The sequence below is a fragment of the Labrus mixtus genome, chromosome 4 (assembly GCF_963584025.1).
Source record: "Labrus mixtus chromosome 4, fLabMix1.1, whole genome shotgun sequence".
Lineage (NCBI taxonomy): Eukaryota > Metazoa > Chordata > Actinopteri > Labriformes > Labridae > Labrus > Labrus mixtus.
In genome coordinates, this window is record NC_083615.1 from 20,132,127 (window position 1) to 20,159,519 (window position 27,393).

Sequence of the window (27,393 nt, forward strand, 5' to 3'; positions counted from 1 at the left end):
CCAACTTTTATTTATTTAAACAACTTGCTAAGGAAGCCAAAGAAACTTAGCTATAAGTACAAGATCATTTAAAAGACCTTACACAATAACTCTGTTTCTGGTCACCACAATTCAGAATGATGATCTTTAGTAACTTCAATTACTCAACACTTTTCTAGAGCAAGTTGTGAGGGTTGGAAACAAGAGTTTCTTTGGACCTTCTTTAGTCAGTTTGCCTTCAGACAACAGAGTTAATGGAAGAGTTATGAGTTCCACTTTCTGTACACAGTATACATGTATTTTACAGTAAAAAATGCAAGTGAAGTGAACCTAGAGTATCTATTTTAAAAAACCCAAGATTTCTAACCTGCAAATCCAGTTTTTACCCTTGCGTCTCCATCTTTGTCCTTGTGCTATCACTTTCTATCTCCCCTGCAGCCAGGGGAGTACACTCATCAAAATGTTGACGTTGATAAATAAATATTATAAATGATATGTTATTTATTAGTTTATAAATTACAAAATTAACGAAGTAAAAACACGTCACTGAGGGAGCAAAAGAGCAAAGCAGATAAAAAGTGTATGGTTAATATAAAGTGAGACTTCCATGCTCATGGGTTTGATTAACATTTTTAAAAAGTGTTTTCCAAGACTGGGAGTTATCTGCAAAAGGCAGACATGTATTTTGTGAAAAATGAATAAATTCCTCTAGATTAGAAAATAATTACAAACACATGCTGACTGCGGTGTTTGAGGGCCATTTAAGGTCTCCTTCTATATGCAAACTCACAAGTTTGTAATAATAAATGACTGTTGAACTGCACAATATGGCAAAGTTTGAAGCTGTAACATAGCCGTTGTTGCTAGCTAAGTCAAGAGCTTGTGTAAAGGAACTTAGTTATTTCATGTTGTTTTCCCCTTTAAGTCAAGTGAACATGGTGAAAAAAGTGTTGACTCATACTTCTCCCATAAGCGTTATTTCCTATAGGCAACACATTTTAAAACTAATGAAAAAACAAGGTCTGAATTTATAAAAAAAAAAAACAATTGTGAAAGTCAAAAATAAGACCTCAAGCATTAAGCTATGCAAAAGTGATTCCATAGTATCCCAGATGTAAATCAAAATTGGATTTGAATTATTTTTCCTTAATTTATTGTTGGTTTGATTATTTAGCAAGGTTTTTCAAAGTGAAATAAAAAAACTTCAAAGTTTCCTATTCAAATTTGAGTTTTTGATCTACAATTTTGAAGCAATATTTGTTTCATATTATGTGCCATGACTGATTGATTATCAATCTACAAAAAGTAGAAGTCAACAATAAAGTGTAACGGAAGTTGGTTTAACTTCAGTTACACTTTAATCAGATAAACAACAGTTTGTATGAATCATTTTCATGATGCATTGTTACTGTACATCACAATAGAAATGTTATTAAAAATGTTTTTTTGCTTATCCTTATTGCAATTTTTTTTTTTTATCCAGCCTAGTAAAAAGAAAAACCTTTTTTCTCGGCTGGATAGCACATGAGTTGTGACATTTTAGAGGCTGTGGTACAGATGTAGAGTGGGTCATCCTCAAATAACTAGCAGAATATCAGCAGTTGTGTACTGGGCTCCCAATTTCAGCTTGTTGAAGTATCCTTGGGCAAGTTAACCCCAATGTGAACTTGGGTGAATGATCAGTTAAAGATGTCTTGCATGGAACTTAATACGTGTATGAATTTGGTGAGTAAGGCTTAAGGTCAGCTCTTAAATATATTATATATTTATATTCAATAATAACAAACAATATGTGTGTATGTGTGTGTGTGTATGTGTATGTGTATGTGTATGTGTGTGTGTGTGTGTGTGTGTGTGTGTGTGTGTGTGTGTGTGTGTTTTGAACAGTGTATGCCTAGGAAACTACAAGTATGTGAACTTCAGAGTCTGCTAACAAACAGGGACAGTTTTGGAATGAACAAGGGTGAATAACCGGATGACAGTTCACCCTTCATGTGTCCCCTATTACAAAAGCAACCACACACAGACACACACACACACCTTGTCAAGGTCCACGGAGCTGCAATGGTTGAACGGGGCATTATCGTCCTTGTTTTTCACATTCTTGTCCGATGTATCTTCTGCTGTATGTTCACTGGCTTTCCTCCTTTCTCTCAGAGTCTAAGGAAAAAAGAACACATAAACAGATACAATTAATAAATAAAGGTGGATGTAATCATGCTGTAAGGTAAATAATATGTCTTATATTTCCCCTTGACTGATATGCTGTTACAGTTGAAGCCATCAAGCTTAAAAGCCTTTTTCAATTACATATCTTTTTGCAAAATGTACTCATCGTCAGAGGAAGAAGGCAAAAACCCTGTTCATGCCTTAAAAAATGTAGAGTGAGGTCTAGACATTGAAACACTTACCGTGTTTGTGTAAGTGTGTGTGTGTCAGAAAATGCACTTTTTACACTGCAGGTCAAACTAACCCATTCACAGCACATTCACACACTGATGGCAGAGGCTGCTATATAAAGTGTCCATCAGTATCAACTCATCCTATTCATACACATCCACACACCACTGATGCAGCAGTTGGAGTAATAAGCGGTTAAGTGTCTTGCATTTCATTTTATTCTCAGATCCATAAAATAAAAAATATCTTGTCAATAATTTCATCTACCAGCACGTTATGCAAGCACGAGTCAGCAACAAAACAGCTTGACTCTATTGCTTCCTATAGGGGTGTGCTAACTGCCCGCAAGCGACGCAGTGCGAGGAAAGAGAGTGGAGGGGGCTCTACAAGGCAATTGCAATAGCTAATAGTTAATATACATCTGTGATTGAAATGTTGTGCTTTGACTTGTGTCAACAACTGGAGAAAGACTTTATTCGGCTCACAGCAAGTTTTTTATTGACGAGCCTTTGAGTAAATTGAGTCAATAGCTTGTTAATGCAAAGCACCACCCATCCCTTTGTCCACCTTCTGTAGGTCTTTTCCCGAATAAATTGGTTATGCAATGCAAGAGTAGTCTGCATGGTTTTTTCTTTTAAATGTCCCCCTTCAATAGCACTAGATGTCACACTGTTTGCAAGGGGGAAATGAAATTCACATAACAAAGAATAAAATATTTAACGGCGAGCATGCGAACGTGTGCGATGCATAGCGATAGCTACCCCTAGTTGATGTTAGGACATGGTGTAACCTTCTCGGTAGCAAATTATTTTCAGGATATGAGGATGGATTGTTTCTGCTCTTTTTAGACAACAATTAAACTGCCCCGCTTGGCGTTTCACCTCAATATGATCACATTTTTTCTTGTTTGCCGCTCATCGCTCCCAGAAGCGCATGCTCACTGCAGAATGCTGTTTGTACCTACACTGAAAACTACCACCAGTGTTTGGCAACCTGCCTGTCCAAAAGAAACTGGAAACTCTGTGTGCGTGGATATAAGCCAAACAAAGGTTCATCTCATTTTCGCAATATCCTTTATATTTTGAATTTTTGTATTTTATTTTTTAAATGATTTTATACTTTTACAGCTTGCACCGTTGTTCGGATCTTCAAATGCAAATATACATGCAATAGTTATAATCAATAAGAGTAGAGAAACACAGGCCCACATTCATGACCCGCACCCCATGTGCAGAGGATGTAGTCCTTTGCCCTTTCCGAATAGCCACAGTTCAGTAGGCAGTGCGGACTTTTCAGTAGGGAGTTTCAGTAGACTGAAGTCTCGTGGTCATTCAGTAGGCATTTTTTGGGTCCAGAACATTTCAGCATGGATACTAACTTCCGGGTTTTCTGCAGTATGGATCGGTCAACTAGGATAGTCCACACGCACCTGTTCTCATTGAATCTCACTTCTCGTAAAGTCACCATTTTCCTTCCTTTTTTTTGTACTAGTTAGCCTTTTATACTGCTTGAGCTTCAGTCACTTTTTTTTGGTTTCAACGTGACACATCTTTTACCTTGTGAATGTAAAGCCAATATGAACATATAAATAGCAGGTTATTTGCTGTTGTTAAGTAAACACTGAAAGGAGAGGAGAGTTCACTAACTAATAGTTGGCTTTCAATTTTTCAATTGTGTTTCCGTCAATCCAGGAGTGCCTATGCACACTCCTCAGGCCTGGTGTAGGACAATAGGTGGTATGCCGTTTTGTTGACATACAGTAACTCTCACCTAAGGTAGGCACATTGACATGTCAAGAAGGAGACCTTTAAGCACTGTTATTGTACTGTTTTCTGGCTTACATAGTGTGATTTAAAGCATTCAATGAGCTCACAGTGACACAGACGTGTGTTTTGTGCAAGCTTGCATAAATTAGCGTTGAAGGGTGGATCAGTACAAACATGAAGATAATTGATAAGAGCTGGGTCAAAGGTAAAGTTTGCATTTGGGTGGGTGAACAACATTGTGGCATGATAGTTCTGAGCTTATAAGCATCTTCGGTTGTCCTGCTCGAACCAGGTTACTAGAACTTTCAACATTACAGTCTGCAGTTTTGCTAGCTAGCTTTGCCTTTATTCTGCAAGAGCATCTTCCCTGGATCCCTGAATTTGAAGAAAAGCTTAGTCTTTTTATTTTAATTCCCTCAGGATGAGGAGGTTAGTGTGCTAAGTGACAATCTGATTCTGGTTCTTGAATCCACCATTGACAGAGCTGAGATTACTGCTTGTATTATTTTGAAACTTTATTATATAAACTTAGCAATTTTTTTCATTACAGAAATTTGTCATGGTGCTTAATAACACATTCATCTTGTCTGGTGGTTAATAACACATTCATCTTGTCTGGTGGTTAATAACACAGTCACCTTGTCTGGTGGTTAATAACACATTCATCTTGTCTGGTGGTTAATAACACATTCATCTTGTCTGGTGGTTAATAACACATTCATCTTGTCTGGTGGTTAATAACACAGTCATCTTGTCTGGTGGTTAATAACACATTCATCTTGTCTGGTGGTTAATAACACATTCACCTTGTCTGGTGGTTAATAACACAGTCATCTTGTCTGGTGGTTAATAACACAGTCACCTTGTCTGGTGGTTAATAACACAGTCATCTTGTCTGGTGGTTAATAACACATTCATCTTGTCTGGTGGTTAATAACACATTCATCTTGTCTGGTGGTTAATAACACATTCATCTTGTCTGGTGGTTAATAACACATTCATCTTGTCCGGTGGTTAATAACACATTCATCTTGTCTGGTGGTTAATAACACAGTCATCTTGTCCGGTGACAAGAAGATAATTGATGAACAACTTAAGCAGTTTGTTTCTACTTTACCTTGTATTTTTTGAACGTGCATAATGTCTAATTAACAGATATACTTCTCAATGACTCGAGGCATTTTGTCTATCCTCTCCTCTCTCCTCTTCTGCAATACCTTCTGCCCACAAAAAATTGTAACGTTACCTTAATTTTCAATTTCCCCAATTCAGGCTCAATTAGGCCCGTTGCTTTTCATTGTTTTTTATAATGAGAGGTTTTGTTTAATTTGATTTAGAAACAAAATCCATGTACTGTTTAATTTCTCCAGAAAAATGCAATAACTCCTGTGAGTGTGAGTCAGTTTCTATCCTTGCATTTTATCACTGTGGGTTTTTATGACTGATGATAAGGAGAATATTGGGGGTAAAGGTGGAGTGTGCAGGGCAAATGTTGAGCTGTCTTGCCCTTTGATCAGCCACTATGTAAGAAGATTTGTTAATGGTTGGCTTTTGGAGTGTAAAAATGTTTGATCACGGGATAATGACAGTAGCAAAAGACAGCACTTGTGTCATTATACAATTTATATCTAATAATTCTACAATTCTACAATTCACTTAGCAGACGCTTTTATCCAAAGCGACGTACATCAAAGAGTAAGTACAACACAAGCAAGGATCTAGAAAAAAGGGAACAATGTCAGTAAGAGTAAACAATCACCTTTGAGTCCGATTGGACACACAGGTGCTGACAGGTATTGCACAGGTCACAGGTCACGTCTCGAGAAGGGCTCTGGGGCATTCGCCGGATAAGAATAGACGTGAAGTCTATTCTATGCAAATGAGTACAGCAACCGCCCGGACTAATCGCTCGACTATCCAATCAGATGCATTCATTGAGTCTACTTCACCAATTGCGTAACCTACAGCAAAAAGGAGGCAAAACGAAATAAAATAATATGCCAACAGCCATAAAATGGGTATACGCCCATCAAGCGGCGAGTTGAGGTCTCCAGCCCGATCAGTGGAGCCGTACCGTAAGAGTTTTCTTAGGTTCTTCTTTGAAACAAATTTAAGAAAAAAAACTTAGTAACATATTGGTGAATGACACCCATTGACCTCATTAAAACGTTTAGATTATTCATGTGAATTCATCCAAATCAAATGCAGCAAAATTGTGATAAGTTATTACTCTCACTCTGCTCCAGAAAAAATAGCAAGTTTATGATTAACAAAAATGTGATTAATGATCCAGCTTAGCATTCAAAGGAAACCTTTTTTTTCATAGCACTCTTTCAAAGGTGAATGATAGAATGTTAATGCATGACACAGCTTTGTTTAGTTTCATGGGTGGTACCTACTTGGCTGGCAATGCCTTAAATGTAATGCAAAATCTATTTCAAAGGAAACTAAAAAGCCAGAACATCTCACAGAGAAATATGCTCTGCATAAGATAATAAACAAGAACGAGTATCTGAAAGTATATGAAGGGTGTGTGAGGGTGAGATGTCTGTCTGTGTGGATAAAAAGATCATTCATCTCCCTCTAACTACAAAAACCAGTCAAACCTGAATGATCAAGACTCAAGATCCCCCCCCCCCGTACCTGCTCTGGATTGTTTGTGCGCTGATGAACAAGGATCAGAGGCTTCAAGTAGCTAGCCAATTTGTGAAGGTGTCATATTACCGTGCAGCATGCAAAGCAGAGTGCCATGTAAACACTGCAACCACCCTCCATGTTGCTATGCTATATATATCTTAACAAAGTTATAATCAATAGCAACCGTGACAAGCGAAATGAATGATGCAAAACTGACCTTTGTTCGGTTAGACTTACAAGCATGAATGACGTCTTAATGTGAACAGGCACATTTTAGTTTTTCAATCCAGCAGGGTAGCTCAGGGGGAACTAAAAACAGACAAAACAGTTTCTTCTACATCTCCAAAACAGTTTGCCTCTGTCCATTTTAGAATAATATGTGATATTCACAAATAAATGTTGTATGAACAGATGGATTTGTTGTAATCCCAGTCAAAACTAAACAGTTATGTGCGGACTTCAGTGGTAATAATACTACAATGGGTTTTTTTCTCAACTTTGCTTTCCCTGAAGCCAAAGATGTTCATTGTGATTAAATGAATACATCCTGGCTAAGCCATGTTAATTTGGTTTGACTACATTCTAAATAAAATATTATATCATAGTCTTGGTCAATACTTGAGTCTGATTGACTGCAGGGTGTCAATTCCTGACAATCAGACACCTTCAAAGTAATTCTGATGAAAATGTTTTTTCACCGTTTTGAATTACTGCACAGGCCACGTATCAACCTTTACCCAAGTACAAGCTTCAATAATAATAATTGCAACTTATGTCTCAGTAAACATTTCATTACAACAATAAAATACTTTTTTAGGGCCTGAAGCACTGACAAGTGCGTAGGACCCTATTGTAACCCTTAGGATCAAATGATTGTTTCTGTCAGTTCAAACGCGATTTTGAGGGCCTGAACATGCATGAAAACTCAATTTGCACGGTCACCAGGTCCGGCGATAAATTTGATTTTGGCGTTTTTATGAACAAAGTTCGCAAAATGGCTCAACAGCGCCCCCTTTTGATTTTTACGAATAGGTTTTTTGCCTACCTACATGAAAATTTCTGAACTTGTTGAACATGCCGAGACCTACAAAAAAGTCTGTGGAAGTCATCGTCTAATGTCAACAGGAAGTCCGCTATGATTTTTTGAATGTCAAAAAACACCATATTTTCCCCGTTTAAAGGGTACCTGTTTGAAAGCATCTGCCCGAGAGCGTTCATCTGATCAATTCAAGTTTGGTATCAAATGAAAGTAGACAAGTTGAAGAATAAAAGTTGTGCTCAAATCACGAGGTTTCATAATAAGGTGTGGCTGTGACATGATATCAAAGTTTGATGTCGTTTTTGGCATCGCGCCTAAACAGTAAATGCTTATAAATGTACTATGCAGTGTTCAATCATCACCAAAATATTCTTGCATGACAAGGAGCCCACCCTGAACACATCCATGATTTAATGTTTTTAATCAGTCACAGCGCCACCTGTTGACAACAGGAAGTTACTACTTCTGAGCACTATTGTATTTGCATTAGCCATTGCTACACAGTTGCTCACATCTCCCTCAAAATCACTGTTGACCATTCAAAGACCTTGGCCATACAACCTTTCGAAGCTCAAAGGCCTGCGCCAAAAGCTGTTTTCTTACCGACACGTTGTTCGCCATCAAACAAAAAATTGTTATTTGAGGGGCTTAAAATTGCTTAACATAATCGTATACACACAACACTTCATACACATCATCCCAGTGGGAAAGTAAAACTTTTCATGTGGGTGAAGTGATTGGGCAAGGCTAAATGGCTCAGTGGCGCCCCCTTGAAATGTTCAAAAAGGCCTCCCCATAGGGGTTTCTTTCACCTACATGCATGCAATATTTCTGTAAATTGAACATGTCAAGACCTACAAATAATCCTCTGGCACCCATAGTCAAAACCCAACAGGAAATCCGCCATCATTTTTTTAACATAAAAAAAATAGCTCAACTTTGCGTTTCATAGGCTACCTATTTGAACGAACTTGTCCGTTGGCGTTTATCCGATCACTGGAAACTCATTGTCAGTTTGTTCTAGACATGTTGAAGATCTCCCGTTGTGCTCTGCACAATGCTACATTAAAGGGCGTGGCCACGTTGTACCGTCAAACTTTGATGTCTCGGTGCGCCCCTTTTAACCTTTCCAAAAGGCCTCCCCATAGGGGTTTTTTCCCCGACATGCATGACATTTTTTCTGCATATTAACTATGAAAGGACTTTGATAAAATGTCAAGATGCCCATTGTCATAATTTTTTAAATGTATGAATAATGGCCCAATTTAGAATTTTCAGGCTTCCTATCTGAGCGTACTTCCCGGAGACCCTGTTCATCCGATCATTGCCAACTCAGTCTCAGTGTGTTCTAGACATGTTGAAGATCTAAAGTTGTGCGAAATCAAGATATGAAATGCAAGGGCGTGGCCGCCATGGTGTATTTTTCCCAAAACGCCTCCCCATAGAGGTTTTTTCACCTACATTCATTAATTGTTTTCTGCATATTAACCATGTCAGGACCTACATAAAATGCTATGGCACCAATTGTCAAAACCCAACAGGAAGCCCGCCATATTTTTTTTATTTCAAAATAAAGGCCCAATTTTGCGTTTCACAGGCTGTTTATTTTTACATACTTTTTTGAGGCCCCGTACATCTGATCATCTCCAGAGTCGGTCAGTGTATTCTTGACATATCAATGATCTAAAGTTTCGATCTACACGATTCTACATAGAAGGGCATCGCATCGGCGTACTGTCAAACTTTGATGTCTGGGTCCTCCCCTGTAAAATCTTCCAAAAGGCCTCCCCATAGAGGATTTTTTCACCTACATGCATGACATTTTTATCAACCATGTCAGGACCATGTCAAGACCTACAAAAAATCCTCTTTCACCCATAGTCAAAACCCAACAGGAATTCTGGCATAATTTTTTAATTTGTTTGAAAAATTGTACATCATGACAGTTCCGGCATGAACCGCTCTACGTACCAAAAGTAGTACGACTTTTACACAAACGGAACTGCACGGCCGGCTGCTTAGCCAAATCCTGCTGCTGCTGCACTCCCGCGGTCACGACACACCCCGACATGCACAGGGGTGCGAGGGCCCTTCATCAATTTTTCATTGCAATCAATCTTAACTTTTTTGAGAATATGAAAACTTTGTAAGTGGGATGCAGCTAAAGAAAGAAAAATCTCAAAAGAAACATGAGTACCTATTGTTATTTACGGAACTGAGTTCTTCAGAGCACAATCCTCCAAACACAGCACTGTTTTCCTTTTGACACACAAACTGCAAAAGGATATTATGGCCTTGATTCTAAGGATTATGTATTGGATCATCATTTTACATAAGGATGCAAGATATATATAAGTTCAGATAATTTATCAGCTGATATTTTGAATATTTTATCATTTCTTTAAGTAAAAAAAATTGAAAAGCCAGAACTGTTTTTTGGTGTTGACATGGTAATGTCAGTTAGTATAGCAAAACGTTCATGTTACTGTAGGCCTATATAAACATCTTTCTTACCCCAGGATGTGCATAAACCTTATTTTATGAACTTCTTTCAAAATGCAGTAATGTCAAAATATATTGGTGATCTTATCAGTATCTGCCATCACAAGTAGGTAATTATATAAAACTCATATTGTGCATCTCTTATGAGACATTCAAACTCTTTTTTTCAGACTGCGGTGACAACAAACATGGCTAAAACAATTCTGTGTCCCCAGACTGTGGTCCTGATGCTATCGCTGAGATAACGTTAACTAGCAAAAATTAGCTAATTAGCACTCACCAATGCCAATTCACTTCCCAAACGGCAGCATTATTCACCCATTATTTTCTTGCCACATCAGGTTCAACTGCAGCGGGAGAGGAGGACATTTAATTCACTGCTGATGCGGACAGTTAAAGATTTAATGAAGGTTGCTACGTACTGGCGCTAGTTCATTAGCTCTCGTGGCTTAGACTAGCATAACAAGGACTGTTACTATAGTGACACACACACAGCTGGTGCCTTAATATTTGACCGTAAGATCGCCCCTCTCACGAGATAAACAACCAGAAGATTTAATGTCCTTCCCGGTATAACACAAAAACCGAACTGTTAATAGTTTGAGGGTCAGTTACTAATACTTGTTCATTTATTAGTCTCGAGTACAGACTGTAAATAATACGGTTTCAAGGTGTGGAACTGGCTCAATGTTATTGAATGACCTGGCACTACCTTCTCTGATTCAACCTGTTGATGACGTTAGCTCTGCGGTTGGGGACTCTGTTATTCAATTTGACCTTATTTTTTAATCTTCTATTCACTGATTCCACTTGATTTATTTCTATCTTTTATGCTCTGAGTTACGGGGCTATGGGATCATATTTAGGAGTTAGCAACAGGACACCAGAAGATGTGGGGAAGCATTCTAAGTTGTTAGTTCTTTTGTAATTGGTTCCTTAAGAAGGCTCGCGCCACATACATTTGTAGTTGGCTAGAGTAGTTTGTTTTGTTTTTCTTTGTTACTATGGGACTTGGTTAACTTTGGGAAGGGAGGATTAACAAGACCATTCACTCAAACTCTACACTTTGACAGTTGTGATGCTAAAATACTTTACTGCTTAAGAATTGCAGATTAATGATAGCAATATTATATTGAATAGCAATATTAGAGGGGTGAAAGATCTTGTACTTTCCAGCTGGAACGTACGTGGAGTAAATAACCCAATCAAGAGAGGGAAGGTTCTGACCCAACTTAAATCACTAGCCTCAGACATTATGTTCCTGCAGGGGACTTATTTCAATGACAGTTCATGTGGAAGGTTAAGAGCAACGTGGATAGGGGAAATATATCATACATCTTTTTCATCCAAAGCGAGAGGTGCAGCCATTTTATTTAGAAAAGGTGTGCCCTTTATACAATAGAAAACAGTTGCTGACAAAGATGGTCGTTACATTAAAGTAATTGGAGAAATTCGCAATATCTCCCTCACACTAGTGTATATATATGCCCCCAACATAGACAATCCCATATTCTTTCAGAAGGTTTTTGCACTAATACCGGATATCTCACAGACAAACTTGATAATTGGGGGGGACTTTAATACTGTTTTGGATACATATCTTGATAGGTCCTCAACAAGGAGACTTCCAAGAAATGCCTCAAGCGAATTTTTAAATATGTTCATTAATAATACAAACATCTTGTACATATGGAGAGTAATAAACCCCTCAGGTAGGGACTACTCTTTTTACTCGCCTGTCCACAACACCTATAGTAGGATAGACTACTTTCTAGACTTGCACCCTTTTCAGTGAATGCTAAATATCACAGTATTGTTATTTCTGACCACAGCCCCCTAACCTTCTCACTACATTTAGACCATATAGATAAACTTCATACTTCTTGGAGACTAAATTCCCATTAACTCTCTGAAAATACATTTTGTGAATATCTGAGAGATCAGATTGCCCTATACTTTGAGATGAACGACATCCCTGGGACCTCTCCCTCCGTCCTCTGGGAAGCATTCAAAGCTTACATAAGAGGCTGTATAATATCATTTGAAGCTTCAAGAAAGAAAAAATATAGGACCAAGTTAAAAGAATTAGAAGACCGAATTAAACTACTACATATAGAGAATGCACAATCCCCCTCTACTGCTTTACACAGAAAAATAGAAACACTCAAGTATGAATACAACAATAGTGTATCTGCGAAAATAAGCAAAGAATTCCTTACCAGGCAAAAATATTAGGTCTATTAGGTATTAGGTCTCTTTCTACTGCAAAAAACACAACCTCAAATCTCCTTAAGCACTTACAACAACAGCACAACAACGTGAAGCTCGTGGAAATAAACCCAACCAACGAGCTCTCTGCGGCTGCGGACGATAGCTGTAGCCCTACAATGCCTACAAAACAACCAAGACTGGATTTTAATCGTGGACATAAAAAATAACTAATGAAACGTGTGGCTTAATACGAAAAGTAACGTAACGAGTAGTGTAACATATTACTGTTGGCAGGGAGTAATAAGTAAAGTAATTATATTAATTTTAAAAGAGTAATGATTATGAGTAATATATTCCTTTTTTTCAGTAACGAGCCTCTTAGCTAGACAGCTTAGGAAAATGGAAAGCGACAGAACAATACATAAAGATATAAATTACAGGTTTCTTGAATTCTATACAGGCTTTTAAGCTTGAGGGGCAACTGTGGCTCAGTTGGTAGAGTCGTTACCTCTCAACCGGAAGGTCGAGGGTTCGATCCCCAGCTGAGCAACATGTGGATTTGGGCAAGAATTGCTCCCGCTGCTTCGGTGGCGGTGTATGAATGGGATTAGTTACTTCTGATGGATGATACTACATAAAAATCAGTTACCATCAGTGTGTGAAAGGGTGTGAATGGGTGGGTGTGACATGCAGTTTAAAAGCGCTTTGAGTAGTCGGAAGACTAGAAAAGCGCTATATAAGCTCAAGTCCATTTACCATTATAAAACCACTCCAGATCCTGTACGTATTAATACATTCCTTTGCCAAGATACTGGCAAATAGGCTGAACCCCTTGCTAGAAGTTAGTCCATATAGACCAGATCGGGTTAATTCCAAATAGGAATGCTTCCTTCCATCTCAGACGTCTGTTCAATATTATGTACACAAAGAGAGGGCAAGAAGGCGTTTGACCAGATTGAGTGGTATTACTTATTGGAGGTTCTCCATAGATTTAACCTTGGGAATAGATTCCTATCGCTTATTATTGTTTTTTATAAGATTTATAAGAATCCCTTGGCTCAAATCCTCACAAATCGGACAAACCTCCCAGTTCAACTTGCATAGAGGGACGAGACAGGGGTGTCCGTTATCCCCTTTAATCTTTGCTCTGGCTATCGAACCCCTGGCCCAATATATCAGACTAGATCCCCAGATACATGGGTACACTACTAAAGACACAACCAACAAGTTGTCGTTCTACGCAGATGACATCCTTCTATACATAACTCGCCCACAAATGACTATTTCAACGCTGCAAGATAAAATCAGTCTCTTCGGGACCTTTTCAGGTAACCGGGTCAACTGGACCAAAAGTGTTCTAATGCCAATCCACTTGAACGACTTGAATCAACTGAATAATATCCCATTTAACATCACTCTTGAAAAATTCACCTATTTGGGAATTGAAGTAACAAAGGATAACTCCTCTCTCTTCCAGGCAAACTTTTCCCCTCTAATAGAAAGATTACGAACTAAAATATCGTTCTGGGACACTCTGCCTATTTCCTAAGAATTATTGCTATAAAGATGATTTTCCTCCCACAGTTATTATATTTATTTCAAAACATTCCAGTTTTCCTCAAAGAATTCTAAAATTCTTTAATAGGACAGAAAGCCCATATAATAGGTAAAAGACATCTCTGTAGAGCAAATCTTGAAGGAGAGTTAGCACTCCCAAATTTCTTGTTCTACTATTGGGCTTCATTGATAAAGACGTTTACCTTTTGGTTAGATACATCAACACCATCGTCTGATTGGCTAAAGTTGGAGCAGGAAGACTGCTACCCGCACTCCATAGGTGCCATCCTACTTGCTCCAACTAAGACTAATAAATGGATTTATAATAATAACCCTATCATACACAACATGAGTCGTACCTGGAAGCAAATCAAGCCTAATATTAATCTTAATTTTATATCACTTGCTCTTCCTATTGCTAAGAACCCCTCCTTCACCCACTCTAATCTTGCTGGAGCCTTCCATATGTGGAGCGTAAAGGGCATCCACTGTGTTGGAGACCTATACATAGGAGGCGTCTTTGCTTCATTCACACAATTACAGAGGAATTATAAGATGGAGAATAACGACTTCTTTCGTTATCTACAAATTAGAGATTATATACAGAAACACTTGAAAGGGTTTGAGATTGTAACACTATCAAAAATAGATGACTGTCTAAAATTATTCCCATAAGAAAGTAAGTTGATATCTCATATCTATAATACTCTCTTATCAATGAGCTCCCCCCTCATCAACTATAGGCATAAGTGGAAAGAAGAGTTTGGTGAACTAATTTCAGATGATTTATGGGAAAAGAGCCTTGAGAATAAACATACTTGTTCAAATAACGCAAGACACTGTCTCATCCAGTTTAAAATTAAACACAGGCTCCACTACTCGAAAGAAAAACTACACAACATATATCCAGAGGTATCACCTAAATGTGATAGATGCCAGTCTTCTGTGGTAACTCTTCTTTATAGTTTTGCTTTATGTCCAAAGATTAACTCTTTCTGGATTGCTATCTGTAAAATAATGTCTGAGTTCATGAACATTTCAATTAAACCTTAGCCTCTTCTCATCATTCTTGGAACTTCTCTGACCTTTAGACAATTAAATGCGATGCAGCAGCGCTTTCTCTCTTATTGGCAAAAAAATGAATTCTTATTTTGAGGAAAAGCGCAACTGTTCCTATCTCTATAATGTGGTTAGAAAATCTAACATACAGTATCTAACACTCTCCATTTAGAAAGGATAAGATATGTTCTAAAGGACAGACTTAAAAAATTCTATTAAAACCTCAAACCCCTTGTATCATATCTTGCAACTGTTGACCAAGTACAACATTCCTCATCCTCGCACACACTGAGATGGTTGTAGAGGGAAGGAATTAAGGGTCGTGGGAGGGTAAGGGATGAGTGGGGTGGGTTTTTATTTTAGTATTATTTGTATTCTGTTTGTTTCTCTGTTCTTTACATTTAATGTTATTGCACTTTATTTAAAAATCACCTTATTTAAAAATTACCTCTGTGCCTATCAAAAATCTGAGTTTCAATTAATATCACGGTCACAGGCAAAATTGTAATAACCATGAAAACGAGTCTGGAATATATCGTTGAATGTATATCCAATTTAATTGCTCATATAAGATATTTGAATTAAATATAAGCGAACATCACTGAAGGACAATCTGGACGGTTTAAAGAGTAACAATGTTAACTTGCAACTTTCAAATAAATGCGTCGGTGGTTGTCAGACGGGAAGTGTCTAAATGAATGCGTCTTTGTGTAGCTTTTCATTAAAAACATCTAATAAGTATTTTTGACATTATAACACAAAAACGCCATATTTGTCAGGAAAGGGGGAAGTGGGACACAGGTGCAGACCCCGGGTGTCTTAAAGTTATCCAGGAAGGATATATAGTTGATCCACAACAATCTCAAGAGATAGATTGGAGGGGGTGACAAAGAAATAGTATAGAGCCAAAACACCCTTCTAAACTAAATAACACACAGAAAATGATTAACTAAACCACTGCTGCCAAGCAGCTGACTAGAAACTAAATTGTCCAGAAGACCCAGAACACAATTCACAAAAGCAAAGGCTGCCAGGGAGGCCTCAACACAAAGGGATGGGGTATATCAACAAAACTACCCAGCACCCCATTTTATTTACTGAGTGACTAGCAATAGACACAAATACACAGAAAGTTATTAGTTTGTGTTTATGAACACACAGACCACAAGAGACAACACAGGGAAAACCTCTCACTACCTCTGAAGGTGAGATAATGAGTCAGCACAGAGCGATGAAGTCCAAGGGTTCCCTCCTATCTCCTTTCACTATCCGCTTTACATTAACCCCGGGGAAAACGTCATGAGGTCAAGGAAAGATGTTAGGAGAATTCATAAAGGACTTAGGGAAAGGTGATCTCGTTGCTCTGACAATCCGACCACATTTTCCACTAGGCCACGTAATTAAACGCGACGGGCCGGCGGAGGTTAATGACATGGGTCTGCCGTGTTGAAACTACAATGTTTCGAAAATGGACTACAAAAAGATAATCTAAAAAACTTTCCCCTGTGCCTTCTTACTGGTGAAATAATCCTAATCACCACAAGGTTGGGATTGAAATAAAAGGCTACAAGTAACAAAAGTGAAACCATCACCTTCCTGTCCACTCAGAAATCAACATCAAAATAAGTATGATTGTATGAAATTAATTGTTACATTAATGTAAGATATAACCTACACATAATGTTTTAAGCATACAAATGTACAACTGCACAAAGCATTCTTAAGTGAATGAAATATGTTGAATAAAACATCATCTGGATAAAAATATCTCTTATCTCTTCATCCCTTACATGATCTGTGTCACTTTACGATCATCGTTAATATTCGTGAACGGTCGGATGCGCGACTCGCTTTAAATGTTGCGGCTGCAAGGAATTGTGGGGCGGCATATCTCATCTCCTTTGTAAAGGATGGTCCAGTGTATCCTATGCTGAAGGAGGTTATAAAGGAAGCATTGACCCACCTTTCCTTAACTTTTAGAGAATTCGATCAGCCACAAACACACCTGACTCTGCACTGAAGTGATTCATTCACGAACCTCAGTGAGAAGCTAGGGAGTGTGCCCTTACAATGTTAACTGGCAACTTACAGACAAATGGGACTGAAAGTGTCCTAACAAATCCCACTTTGTTCAGTTTATGTATTATAATGTAAAAAACATATAAGTAGTTAATAGTAGTTAATAGCACAAATGTTTTGAGTATTGGTAATAGAAAGAAGGCAGAGACCCGAAGTGTTAAAAGTATTTATTTTTATTGTAAAGTGTTAAAGGTTAAGATTTTTGTTATCAATATTGAACATTGTTTCCCTTATTCATATGTTTATGACCACTTAACATCTCAAGCATGATCTAAAGGAATAGGGTAATGAAAGTCTTAAGTATCACTCCTGTTGGATTATTGCTGAAGTCATTAACCTTTAGTCATACATTTTTCTCAGTGTTCTCTGACTGTCCATCCTGTGTCCTGGACCTCACTCTTTTTTTCCCAAGTGTAACCGCGGTGATGAGGATAGTCACCTGAGGCCTGAAATTAAGCGTATAAAAGCCATGTCTGCAGTCTCTATGGTCGTAAAGGTAAACAATATGTGGGGTAATATATCACCACGGTGATAGCCTCAGAGCAGCTCTTAAGAGAAATAAAAGAGGTAGTTTATTAGAAGAGTTTGCGCGTGTGTGTGTGTGTGCGTGTGCCTGTGTGTGTGTGTGTGTGTGTGTGTGTGTGTGTGTGTGTGTGTGCGTGTGTGTGCGTGTATGTGTGTCTGCGGTGGGACGTATAGAAGAGCTGAACTTATCTGTCTCATCTCACAATGCATGTTGGAAGCCATCGGGTGATGCCTTCCAACGTTCCATATACAGGACTTATCAGCACCCACCATAATAAACTCTGAGATGGACTCTGTACTCTAACCTTTAAGGTTTCTTTCAACACTTTGTTGCTCTACATGTTTCTGTAATGGACTTCAATTGCTTTTTTTTTACCTAACTACAGAGAGACAACAAGAGGTTCTTACAGTTTAAGAATAATTATTGGAATCATTTTTAAACTAATAGAAGAAATGTGACATAGGGGTAGGGATATATAAGTTTGACTTCTTCCTACTCCTTTTCAGATACTGTTACGTTTGTTTTTGTTTTATTATCTAATTTTAATTCATGGTTGGAAATAAAGTAAAGTAATTAATTAATTCAAGAGAAGTTTTATCTAAAAAAAAATCTAAATCTAAATTATGTGTTACTATGTGTTACTAATTTCTTAATTTTCACATTCTGACTAGCAGTAAGGAGTGGCTGGCTTCATTCGTTTGTGTTAAAGCAACAGGAGCACAGAGCAAACAAAGGTGCACCCATGATTGCCTGACTGATTAAAGGGAAAGGCATGTCTGTCATTTAAAACATACAAACACACACACACACACACACACACACACACACACACACACACACACACACACACACACACCTGTGCAAGCAAGCACACACACACTAATGGTTACTTACCCCTTTACTGTTAAACAAACTCAGCTCAGGTTCTGTACAAGGTGTCAGTTAAGCAACTTTTTCATGGTATTTGCTGTGGTCATAATGTGCATGGACATCCAAGCAAGTCCATATATTTAAGTATCCTTGGGCAAAACCTCAGCTAATGAATTAGTCATGGGCTCAGACTGTATGCTTTGACAATTTGCAGTCCCTCCCACCCCAAACACCACCCCCCAACACCACCCTGGATTTAAATAGAATAGAATAAAAGGGATGGGATCATTAACTTTTATCCATATTGACACCATTATCCAGACATCTTAAAGATCCAAGACTTTATTAATGCCAGTATCAATACTTATTTGGTGGAAAGATGAGACATGAGTACGTTTTCAACAAAACTGACGTATCTGTTTTATATTGCTGGGAAAACAAACAAATGTATCCTCCAAACAATCGTGCTTCTTTAGGTTTCTTGCCAAAACCTTTAATTTATTTTATTTCCATAACATTTGAGCCCCAAAGTAATTTTACTTTGAAAACATAAAAATGGTAAATGGACTTGAGCTTGTATAGCACTTTTCTAGTCTTCTGACTACTCAAAACACACTACACAAAAGGTCTATTTGAAGTCCTTTCCTATACCATTTACCTTAATGAAAAACATAACAGGGTCAGGGAAAGATGGGCATGAGAGGAAGGAAAAGACAAGCACTTACACTTAGGCGGATGTCACAATTGTAACTTAGCTCTGCTGTGTAAAAACTACAATTTACCGAAGATGGACAAGAGGGGTTAATCTACTACCCCTTGCGTTTCTGAGATGCTTAATTCCGCCATAAAATGTGAAACTCTGTGATAAATGTGACCTCATTTGTGTTTTTACAGTTTATGATCCAGACAAGCCTGCACGGCAAGGAAGCTTTTAGACTGAAGATCCACCTGTAAGGTTTCATATTTCTGAAACTAACGTGGTAGTGAGACTGATTTAAGTATTTCATTTGAATTCCTTATTTGACAATATTCATGATAAAGTCTCTCAAATTCTATCATATTCCATTCTTTCTATGTTGTCAGTATTATACACTACACTGGTTCTGTCTTACTTACATCTCAGAAGTGAAACACTTTGAACTGCAAATATAGACTTCTCCCTTTTCGTAATGGATCAATTTCACTGGTCAAATTCACCCATTCACACCATATTCAAATAAGCCCTTTTCACATATGCACTCCGTAAAATATCTAGATAATTACAGAACGACCGCTCCGGAGATTCTCCCGACCTAGCCGTTCAAATACGCTCCTCACAGCTGGAGACTATCCCTGTCAGAGGGGAGGGGGATTGGGGGATTTCCTGAGGTAAGAAGTGACGTAAAAAAGTAGTAGCGGCCGAAGCAGAGCCGTCCCTAACTCACTTGGTGCCCTAGGCAAGATTTTAGTTGGTGCCCCTTGTATTGCAACTAATTCCTTCACCAATCACAATGTTCATACACTTAAAGAAAACTGGCATACAGCTTTACGTTTTACAACTTTTCTTGAATAGGGGATGCAGTTATGTTTTCTTGGCTTCTTTTGTTATTTAACTGACTAATAGCATGAAAATGGTATTAGATAAAACAACATTAAGTAATATTTGTACAAACGTTTCATTCTTTTTCTTATTATTATCTTCAATTTTTCTTCCTCACTCATTTCGGGTGCCAGGACGCCCCCTATGGATGGCAGGCGCCCCTAACATTTGCTTATACTGCCTATGCCACGGGCCGAAGCAACAGAGTCCACTACACGCACTATGATGAGAATATTTGCCTTTATATCAATGCTATGTGTAATCTAATGGAATGACAACATCCACAAAAGAGCGGAGAACAACATACTGACGAACAGAAAACAGAATGCAGCCGTTTAATTACGTGCACGGAGATCGTAGTGGTCGCGTGTAGACACTTTATGCACAGTGCAGCAGTCACTTTATATAAACATCATTCTCTTTCCATTGGCTCGAGGTGAATTCTCTGGAGAATATGCTGCGGCGTTCTCACATCAGCTCACTCAGACTTTCTGCAGAGAAAATACTAGGGGTCTGGCTAGAAACTAGAAACTAGAAACTAGAAACTAGAAACTAGAAACTACGGGTGAAGTCTGCACGAAGAATTCAGATGTTTGCGTTCACATACAGCTTAAAGCCCCTCCAGGTAGCCTAATCTCCTGAGATTTTTTTATGTGTGAAAAGGGTTACACTGATGGCAGAGGCTGCTACATAAAGTGTCCAACAGTTCTATTATATTGACACCCAATCAAACGCTGCCAGCTTAGCGGTGGGAGAAATTTGACATTCAGTGTCTTCCTCATACTTCTATATCTGACTGCAGGAGCTGGGGATCAAACCCCCTGACTCTACCACTGAGCCACAGCTGCTCAATTGACCCAGCTCTACGAGGTTAGCGAAAATCTCATCTAAACTCCAGCAATGACAATGACGTGCTCTCTTCAGCCACCTTCTTGTCGTTAAGGATCCGTCTACCAACGTGTTTCAACCAGCTTCCTGTTGTAGCCCTTGGTGACCTCTCCTTATCATCAAATTCTACTTAAAAGTATTAAAAGAAGTGATGCACCTTTTCTATGGCTGATTGCATCATGTCAATTAATTTTTAGTCCTTCATACATACTTCATACATCTTATAATAGTGCTGGAACAAGTAGGTTTCTCATCCAAGAAAAATAATCTTCAACTCTTTATATATTCAATGAATCATAGCCATTTTTCATGAAAAAAAACACCAAATAATTAGCAGTTTACATAAATATATTATCTTCTACTAATTTTGTACACATGGTGGTTAATTGTAGGCTAATCGATAAGTTGAAACAATAATGGGTATATTATATACAAAATGTAAACTTTGCTTTGAAACAAGTTTTTTTTTCAGCAGGTTTAAAGGATCTTGATGTCAGATTGTTAATATATTTTACCTCATGACATTCTCCAAACAACTGGAGTCTGGTTCTGTGAAGCTGGATGTTGGACTGACCTCAGTGTTGAATCACCTCCAACAAGATGCATTTCAAATAAAATGAGAAAAAAAAAGATTAATCTTGGACTTCAGCTAGAGAGGGTGTAACGCTAGCTGCTGACAAAGAAAAACTAAACCACTCAACTATAGCGAATAAAAATCGTCAAACAGCTTAGCAAATTAAACAGAATGACTGCAACACAACTCTCCCATCTAGCCAGTAAAAACACAAAGTTTATGTTTGTACACCATTTCCAAATCTAATGGCTAACAGAGCAATAAAGAAGTCCAAAAGTGCTGTGTTGTAGGTATGACTTATGAGTGATGTGCACATGACCATCCAGAAGGGATAAAGAAGAGAAAATGGCCTTTGTTACTGCAGTTGTGTTAACTTTGCGTACACAGATGCACCGCCAGGCAAAAATACACTCGCAGACACATGACAGTGCAATCCATGTAAATGTCCCCTCTGTTGGTAAGAGATTTATACAAACTCTCTCCTAAGAGAAACACACAAAGGTAAATGAGTGTGAATTGATCCAATAGAAAGGAAATGAATGTTTCCATCAAAGTTGTATTTTTGTGCTCCATTACTGTGACATGACAAACCAGTTTCTTTCTCTGTCTTTTCACACATGCACACAAATGAACAAATACACACAAACCTTAAATCATTTATTAACATCACAAAAGCACCAACCCAACCTACAACGTCAACCCCATAGCATCCATTCTCTTATCCTGGCAGACCTCTCTGTATTTGTTAACTCCTCAGTACCACCCTTATAATTACCACTGTTTGGCTGGGGTAGGGGGGTGTTCCTTCTCTATCTCAAGTCCTGCGAAATGCTGTGAAGTCAAGAAACAGATATTCACAGATCCAAAAGGCCCTAAATGGCATTTCATTGCCTCGAAAGCACCAATGTTGGCAGAGTCACTTCGGTTGTGTCATTCTTGTCTGGGATGTTTGCTCAGTGTGTGGCATATTTTGGCTCAGGTTAGCACAGCATTCCAGTGGTTTGAGTATTTTGTTAAAATGGTAGTAGAGATGTTAAGATTTGAACATATGGTAGGACCATGCCACTTCTTCCCCAATAACATCCAGGCTCTATAGGGATGAACTCAGGAAGTATGAACTCAGGGACAATTAAAACCATCAGTTATAAGAAATTTTAAACTATTAACCCCATTTTATGGCATACGTGGATGAAGTATAGCCTACACCGGTTTGTGTGATTACGTTTTTGTCCGTTTACTAATAGCACTCTGTATCTTGTTTATAATAGGCCTCTTCCTCCTGTCGAGTCATACAACTCGTAGCAGTTTGGAGCTTTTCGATCGATGCGCACACCAAGACCAATCCAAGACCTTTGATCATCCTGTCAGACAACGCAGCATAATAGTTAATAAACGCCATATTTTTAAATTCTTGTTGAATATTATATGAGAACCTGTGGAACAACTGCACAAATTCAATTCGCCCAAAGACACGACCCGCACCTCCGCTGCTCATCTGTGGTCTTCAATTACGGAGTCTTTTATATTTATATATATATATACATATATATAACAACTGCAATTAAGGTTTATTTAATAAACATTAGATCGCAATATTCTCGCGATTCAAAGCCCGTTTTTCCAAGCTTATGCCCCTTATTGTGTCAAAACATGCATTTAAAGAAAACGGTGGGTCCGCACTTAAGAGGGAGAGAGCTGTGAACAGGCGAGCGAGAGTCAGGGAACATGCCATTGATCGCGCAGTTAAGTGGACGGGCAAGAAACAAAAACTAGAATTGATCATCTGCTCAGTAGTTAACAGGTTCACCATTGAAGTGTGTGAACTACACTGCAGACTGACGCCTTCCAAACTACTCCAATGTGCACCGAGTGCGCATCTGTCTGTGCGTCCGCACGTCAACCTCGCTGCTCTGTTTATTAAATGTAGGCCTATTCAAACTGGTCTAAGCCACGTCTGAACTTTCAGTGTGAGGTTTGAATGTTTTCTTTTAAATCCGTATGAGATGCTGTTAAAACTATCAGTAAGCTATTTACAACACTGACGATTATAAAATTTGATTTTGCGAAGCACATAGTGTTACGTCATCCAATTGAATTACTTCTCCAAGCACCTCCAACTTCTCCAGCCCCTCTGTCACACGGGATAGAAATTTCCCAAAATAGTGGCACACCCCTGATGCGTAATTTGGGTTACAGTCTTAATCATTTAGCCTATCTGCACCTCTGGAGAATACGTTTATTTTATTGTAGTTGGAGAAATATTCCAAAAACGGTAACAACAAGACAGTGCGTTACTCAGTGTTATACTATATTTAAATAGGCTACGAAAACATCTGTCAGTTTCTTACACATGCTAAGAAATATGCACACCTTGAACATCCTGTTGAGACATACAAACAGGTTTTTATTAGTCCATGTATTTGTATTAAATTGTTTTCATGCTCTGAGAAAGTAATGTCATGCCTGTTCAGCTTGAAAAACGTAAACAAGTAAGGCTTTACCTGTGCCTCTTCGGAGTAGTTGTCTCTGTGTAGCTCCCCAATGTAGTACTGTTCCATCCACCGCCGGGCGTTGTCGGAGTGGCGGTGTGGGGGTCCTTCCATCTCCTGGCACACGTCCTTGCCTGATCGGCTAAGTATAAGCGCCTCACCACCCGGGTGCATACGCAAGAAAGCGGTCACGTCGTACACCCTGGTCCCCTGGAGAACCCAGCAGGAGTCCTTAGTGCAGTGTCGGGCCACCTCCCTCTCAGTGAAGAACCTGGGGGACGTCGACGGAGACATTCCTGGTAATGGAGATGCAGAGCGTAGGCCCACACCTGAATAGAAAAGTGTACAGAGAGGACGCAGGGCAGAGACAGTTCTAACATTCACTGACTGCTAAAGAAGTCAATTCCGACGTTGACACCCAAAAGCTGTAAAACTTTAGTCGCTTATCCTTGGGAGGACAGAGGCGAGAGGCGGGGTCTGTGAGGGCTTCAAATACAAAGGAAAGATTGGAGTTCAGATCTATTGACAGCAGCAACGATAAAGGCCTACAGGTGTCTAAACTTAAATGTATTAGTAAAGTGTCTTGATGGGTTGTATTGTTTGCATATTTACACATATTTGTTTTTTCTTTTCAATAAAGACGAGTTTTACGCGACACATTCCCGAAACCCGATTCCTGAATGTTCCTTGAAAGCAGCATTACACTCAGACGCACCTGTTACTCTGTAGGTGAGACGGTGACTCCGTCTGATGAGTAGAGCAAGGTTATATTTAATAACCCGACATAGCCTTTAGGCCTACAAAAAACATTCTTTAAGTGGGTATTTTTTCAACAAAAGTTCACTTTGGCCGTCAACCACTGTGAATGCCGACATCACTTCCTGAATAATAAGATAGCCTAAAGCCATGCCCCTCCTCTACACTTAACGTAGGCTATGAATTATAAAGCGAAACAAATCTGGGCATCAGTTTTATCAAGTCATTGCTTTAATCGTAACCCTGACACTAGTTTTCCCAACGCGTAAAGGCTAAACAAATGCATCTTGGACTATGTGAGCATTGCAACTTCAGGTAACTACCACTTCCTTTATGTCGGGTTTGTGTCAGGCCTAAATAAAATGTAGACTTTAACGACAGATTCCAATCAATAACAATTGAAATTGATTCGTTCAAATGTAGCCTATAGCTTAAACAGTGGACGTATACAAAACAAATCTTTCTAAATGCTTTTCTTTTAGGTCGATCTGCGCCGACTACATTTTCTAAAAGCTGTTGATACCTGCTACTGCCCCACCCTCCACATCCCAGTCTTTCTCTCTCTATGTTCAAGCCCCGTGCACTTTCATACAGGAAGACTGGTTATATTCTTTCACAAATTCATTCATCCTCTCACTTCAACCTAAACTACTTCATCTGTCTCCCTTCTCTGGTGATCAGCTCATAATGGGCGTTTATTCTTTAAGTAATTAACCAACCAGATTCGGGCACAACCTCTCTCAACCAATCATCCTGCTGCGGCAAAAAGCTAAAACAGTTCTCTCTCTTCCACACTCATCCTGTCATTTCAGGGCAACCGCTGCACCCACCATAGGGGGGGTATCCCATCCTGCTGTCGGCCTCATTACCCTTCCGAGTACATGAAGTCGTCTCGATGGAGTCTAATCCCCCAAAGACTTTGCACATTCAAATCTAAATTGTTGCACATTTATTGTTAAATAAATAATTGTTCATTCTCAATTAAGTCTCTCCTGATTGAACTGATTTTGCCCAAGATTTCTGCCTCTTAAAAGGAGGTTTTTCTTGTCAGTGTAACTTTGCTAAATATAGCTTAGTGCTGTGTTGACATAAAGGGAAATATGTGTGCTCTTAATTGTAGGCTACTTAATGAAGCCTGATGACACCAATCAATTAGGCCTATGTAAACTAGATGTGTACTTTAAGGACTTTAGGACTTGGATGACCAGAAATGTTTTGCTACTTAACTCAGACAAGTCTGAAGTCATTGTTCCTGGACTTAAAAACCTCAGAGATGCTTTTTAATGATATAACTACCCTAAATGGCATCAGCCTGGCTAAAATCAGGCATATCCTGTCGCAAAATGACCACTAGTCCAAAACACTGCAGCTCGCGTACTAGCTAGAAAAAGGGACCACATCACTCCTGTATTGGCTTCTCGGCACTGGCTCCTTAGAAAATATAGAATAGCATTTAATATCCTTCTCCTCACTTACAAAGCTCTAAATGGTCAGGCACCATCTTATCTAAAAGAGCTCATCGTTACCCTTGAGAACATTACACTCCCAGAATACAGTCTCTAAATCTACTCTGGGAGGTAGAGCCTTCAGTTATCAGAGCCCTCTCCTTTGGAATCAGCTCCCAGTCAGGGTCCGGGAGGCAGACACAGTCTGTACTTTTAAGAATAGACTTAAAACTTCCATTTTTTAATAAATCTTATAGTTAGGGCTGGTGCAGGTATTCACCAGCTCTTAGTTATGCTGCCTTAGACTACTGGGGGAACTGGCACCTTGAGCTCTTATCTCTCCCTCACTCTCTCTCTCTCTGCATTCACATCATATTACTTAGTTAGCCTATACTAACCACACATTTTCCTGGGAGCTCGAGATAACATTTGTTATGAATTTTGCGCTATACAATTAAAGCGATTGATTGATATAAAGGTAACCACCACTATTCTCTGTTAATGGATCTACAAGTGACAGCGACATCAGCCAATGATTTGCGCTGGTATCGATGAAGTGCGCATTGGGGGCAAGTGAAGTTGTTCCTCCCTCCTGCTAGAGCGTGAGATCCAGTTCAGACAGAACCGATGCCCCACAGTGTGTTTATTCCTCCGTATTTATGTCTTCTCACTTTTAGGTTAATTGTTTTAACATTTGTACAATACAATTTCAGATTAAAAGCCGCAGACACACTCCAAAGTTTTGGTGTTATGTGTACCACTTAGGACACTAGATGGCAGCCGAGCGCTTGCAATGAATGGGATGACTAAATGAGACAAGCGTTTGACAGCTTGCCATTCTTCAAGAACGGCAGCAAATTTCCTAAGCTTCATTATTTCAGACGCCCATTTTAAGATTTTAACCAGAGATATTACAGAAGTCAGTTTCAGTTAGGGGTGATAAGAGAAGTGTTTCTATTTGATGGCGTCATACCAAGTGCTGCGGAAAAATTTTTTTATTAATTAATTGTAATGTTCAGTATAATAGTTTTAAAATC

At 38.8% G+C, this 27,393-nt stretch overlaps 1 protein-coding gene across 1 annotated transcript in view; it reads right to left on the reverse strand.

Annotated features, from left to right (window-relative positions):
• fa2h (fatty acid 2-hydroxylase) overlaps nt 1-24,615 on the reverse strand; it is a 28,126-nt gene extending 3,511 nt beyond the window's left edge. Inside the window, exons 1-2 of the mRNA XM_061036252.1 lie at nt 24,168-24,615; nt 2,020-2,139 (exon numbers count right to left, since the gene is read on the reverse strand). Coding sequence (XP_060892235.1) covers nt 2,020-2,139; nt 24,168-24,449 — 402 coding nt within the window. The 5' untranslated portion in view covers nt 24,450-24,615. The remainder of the gene's footprint in view (nt 1-2,019; nt 2,140-24,167) is intronic.
• Nucleotides 24,616-27,393: the final 2,778 nt, after the last annotated feature.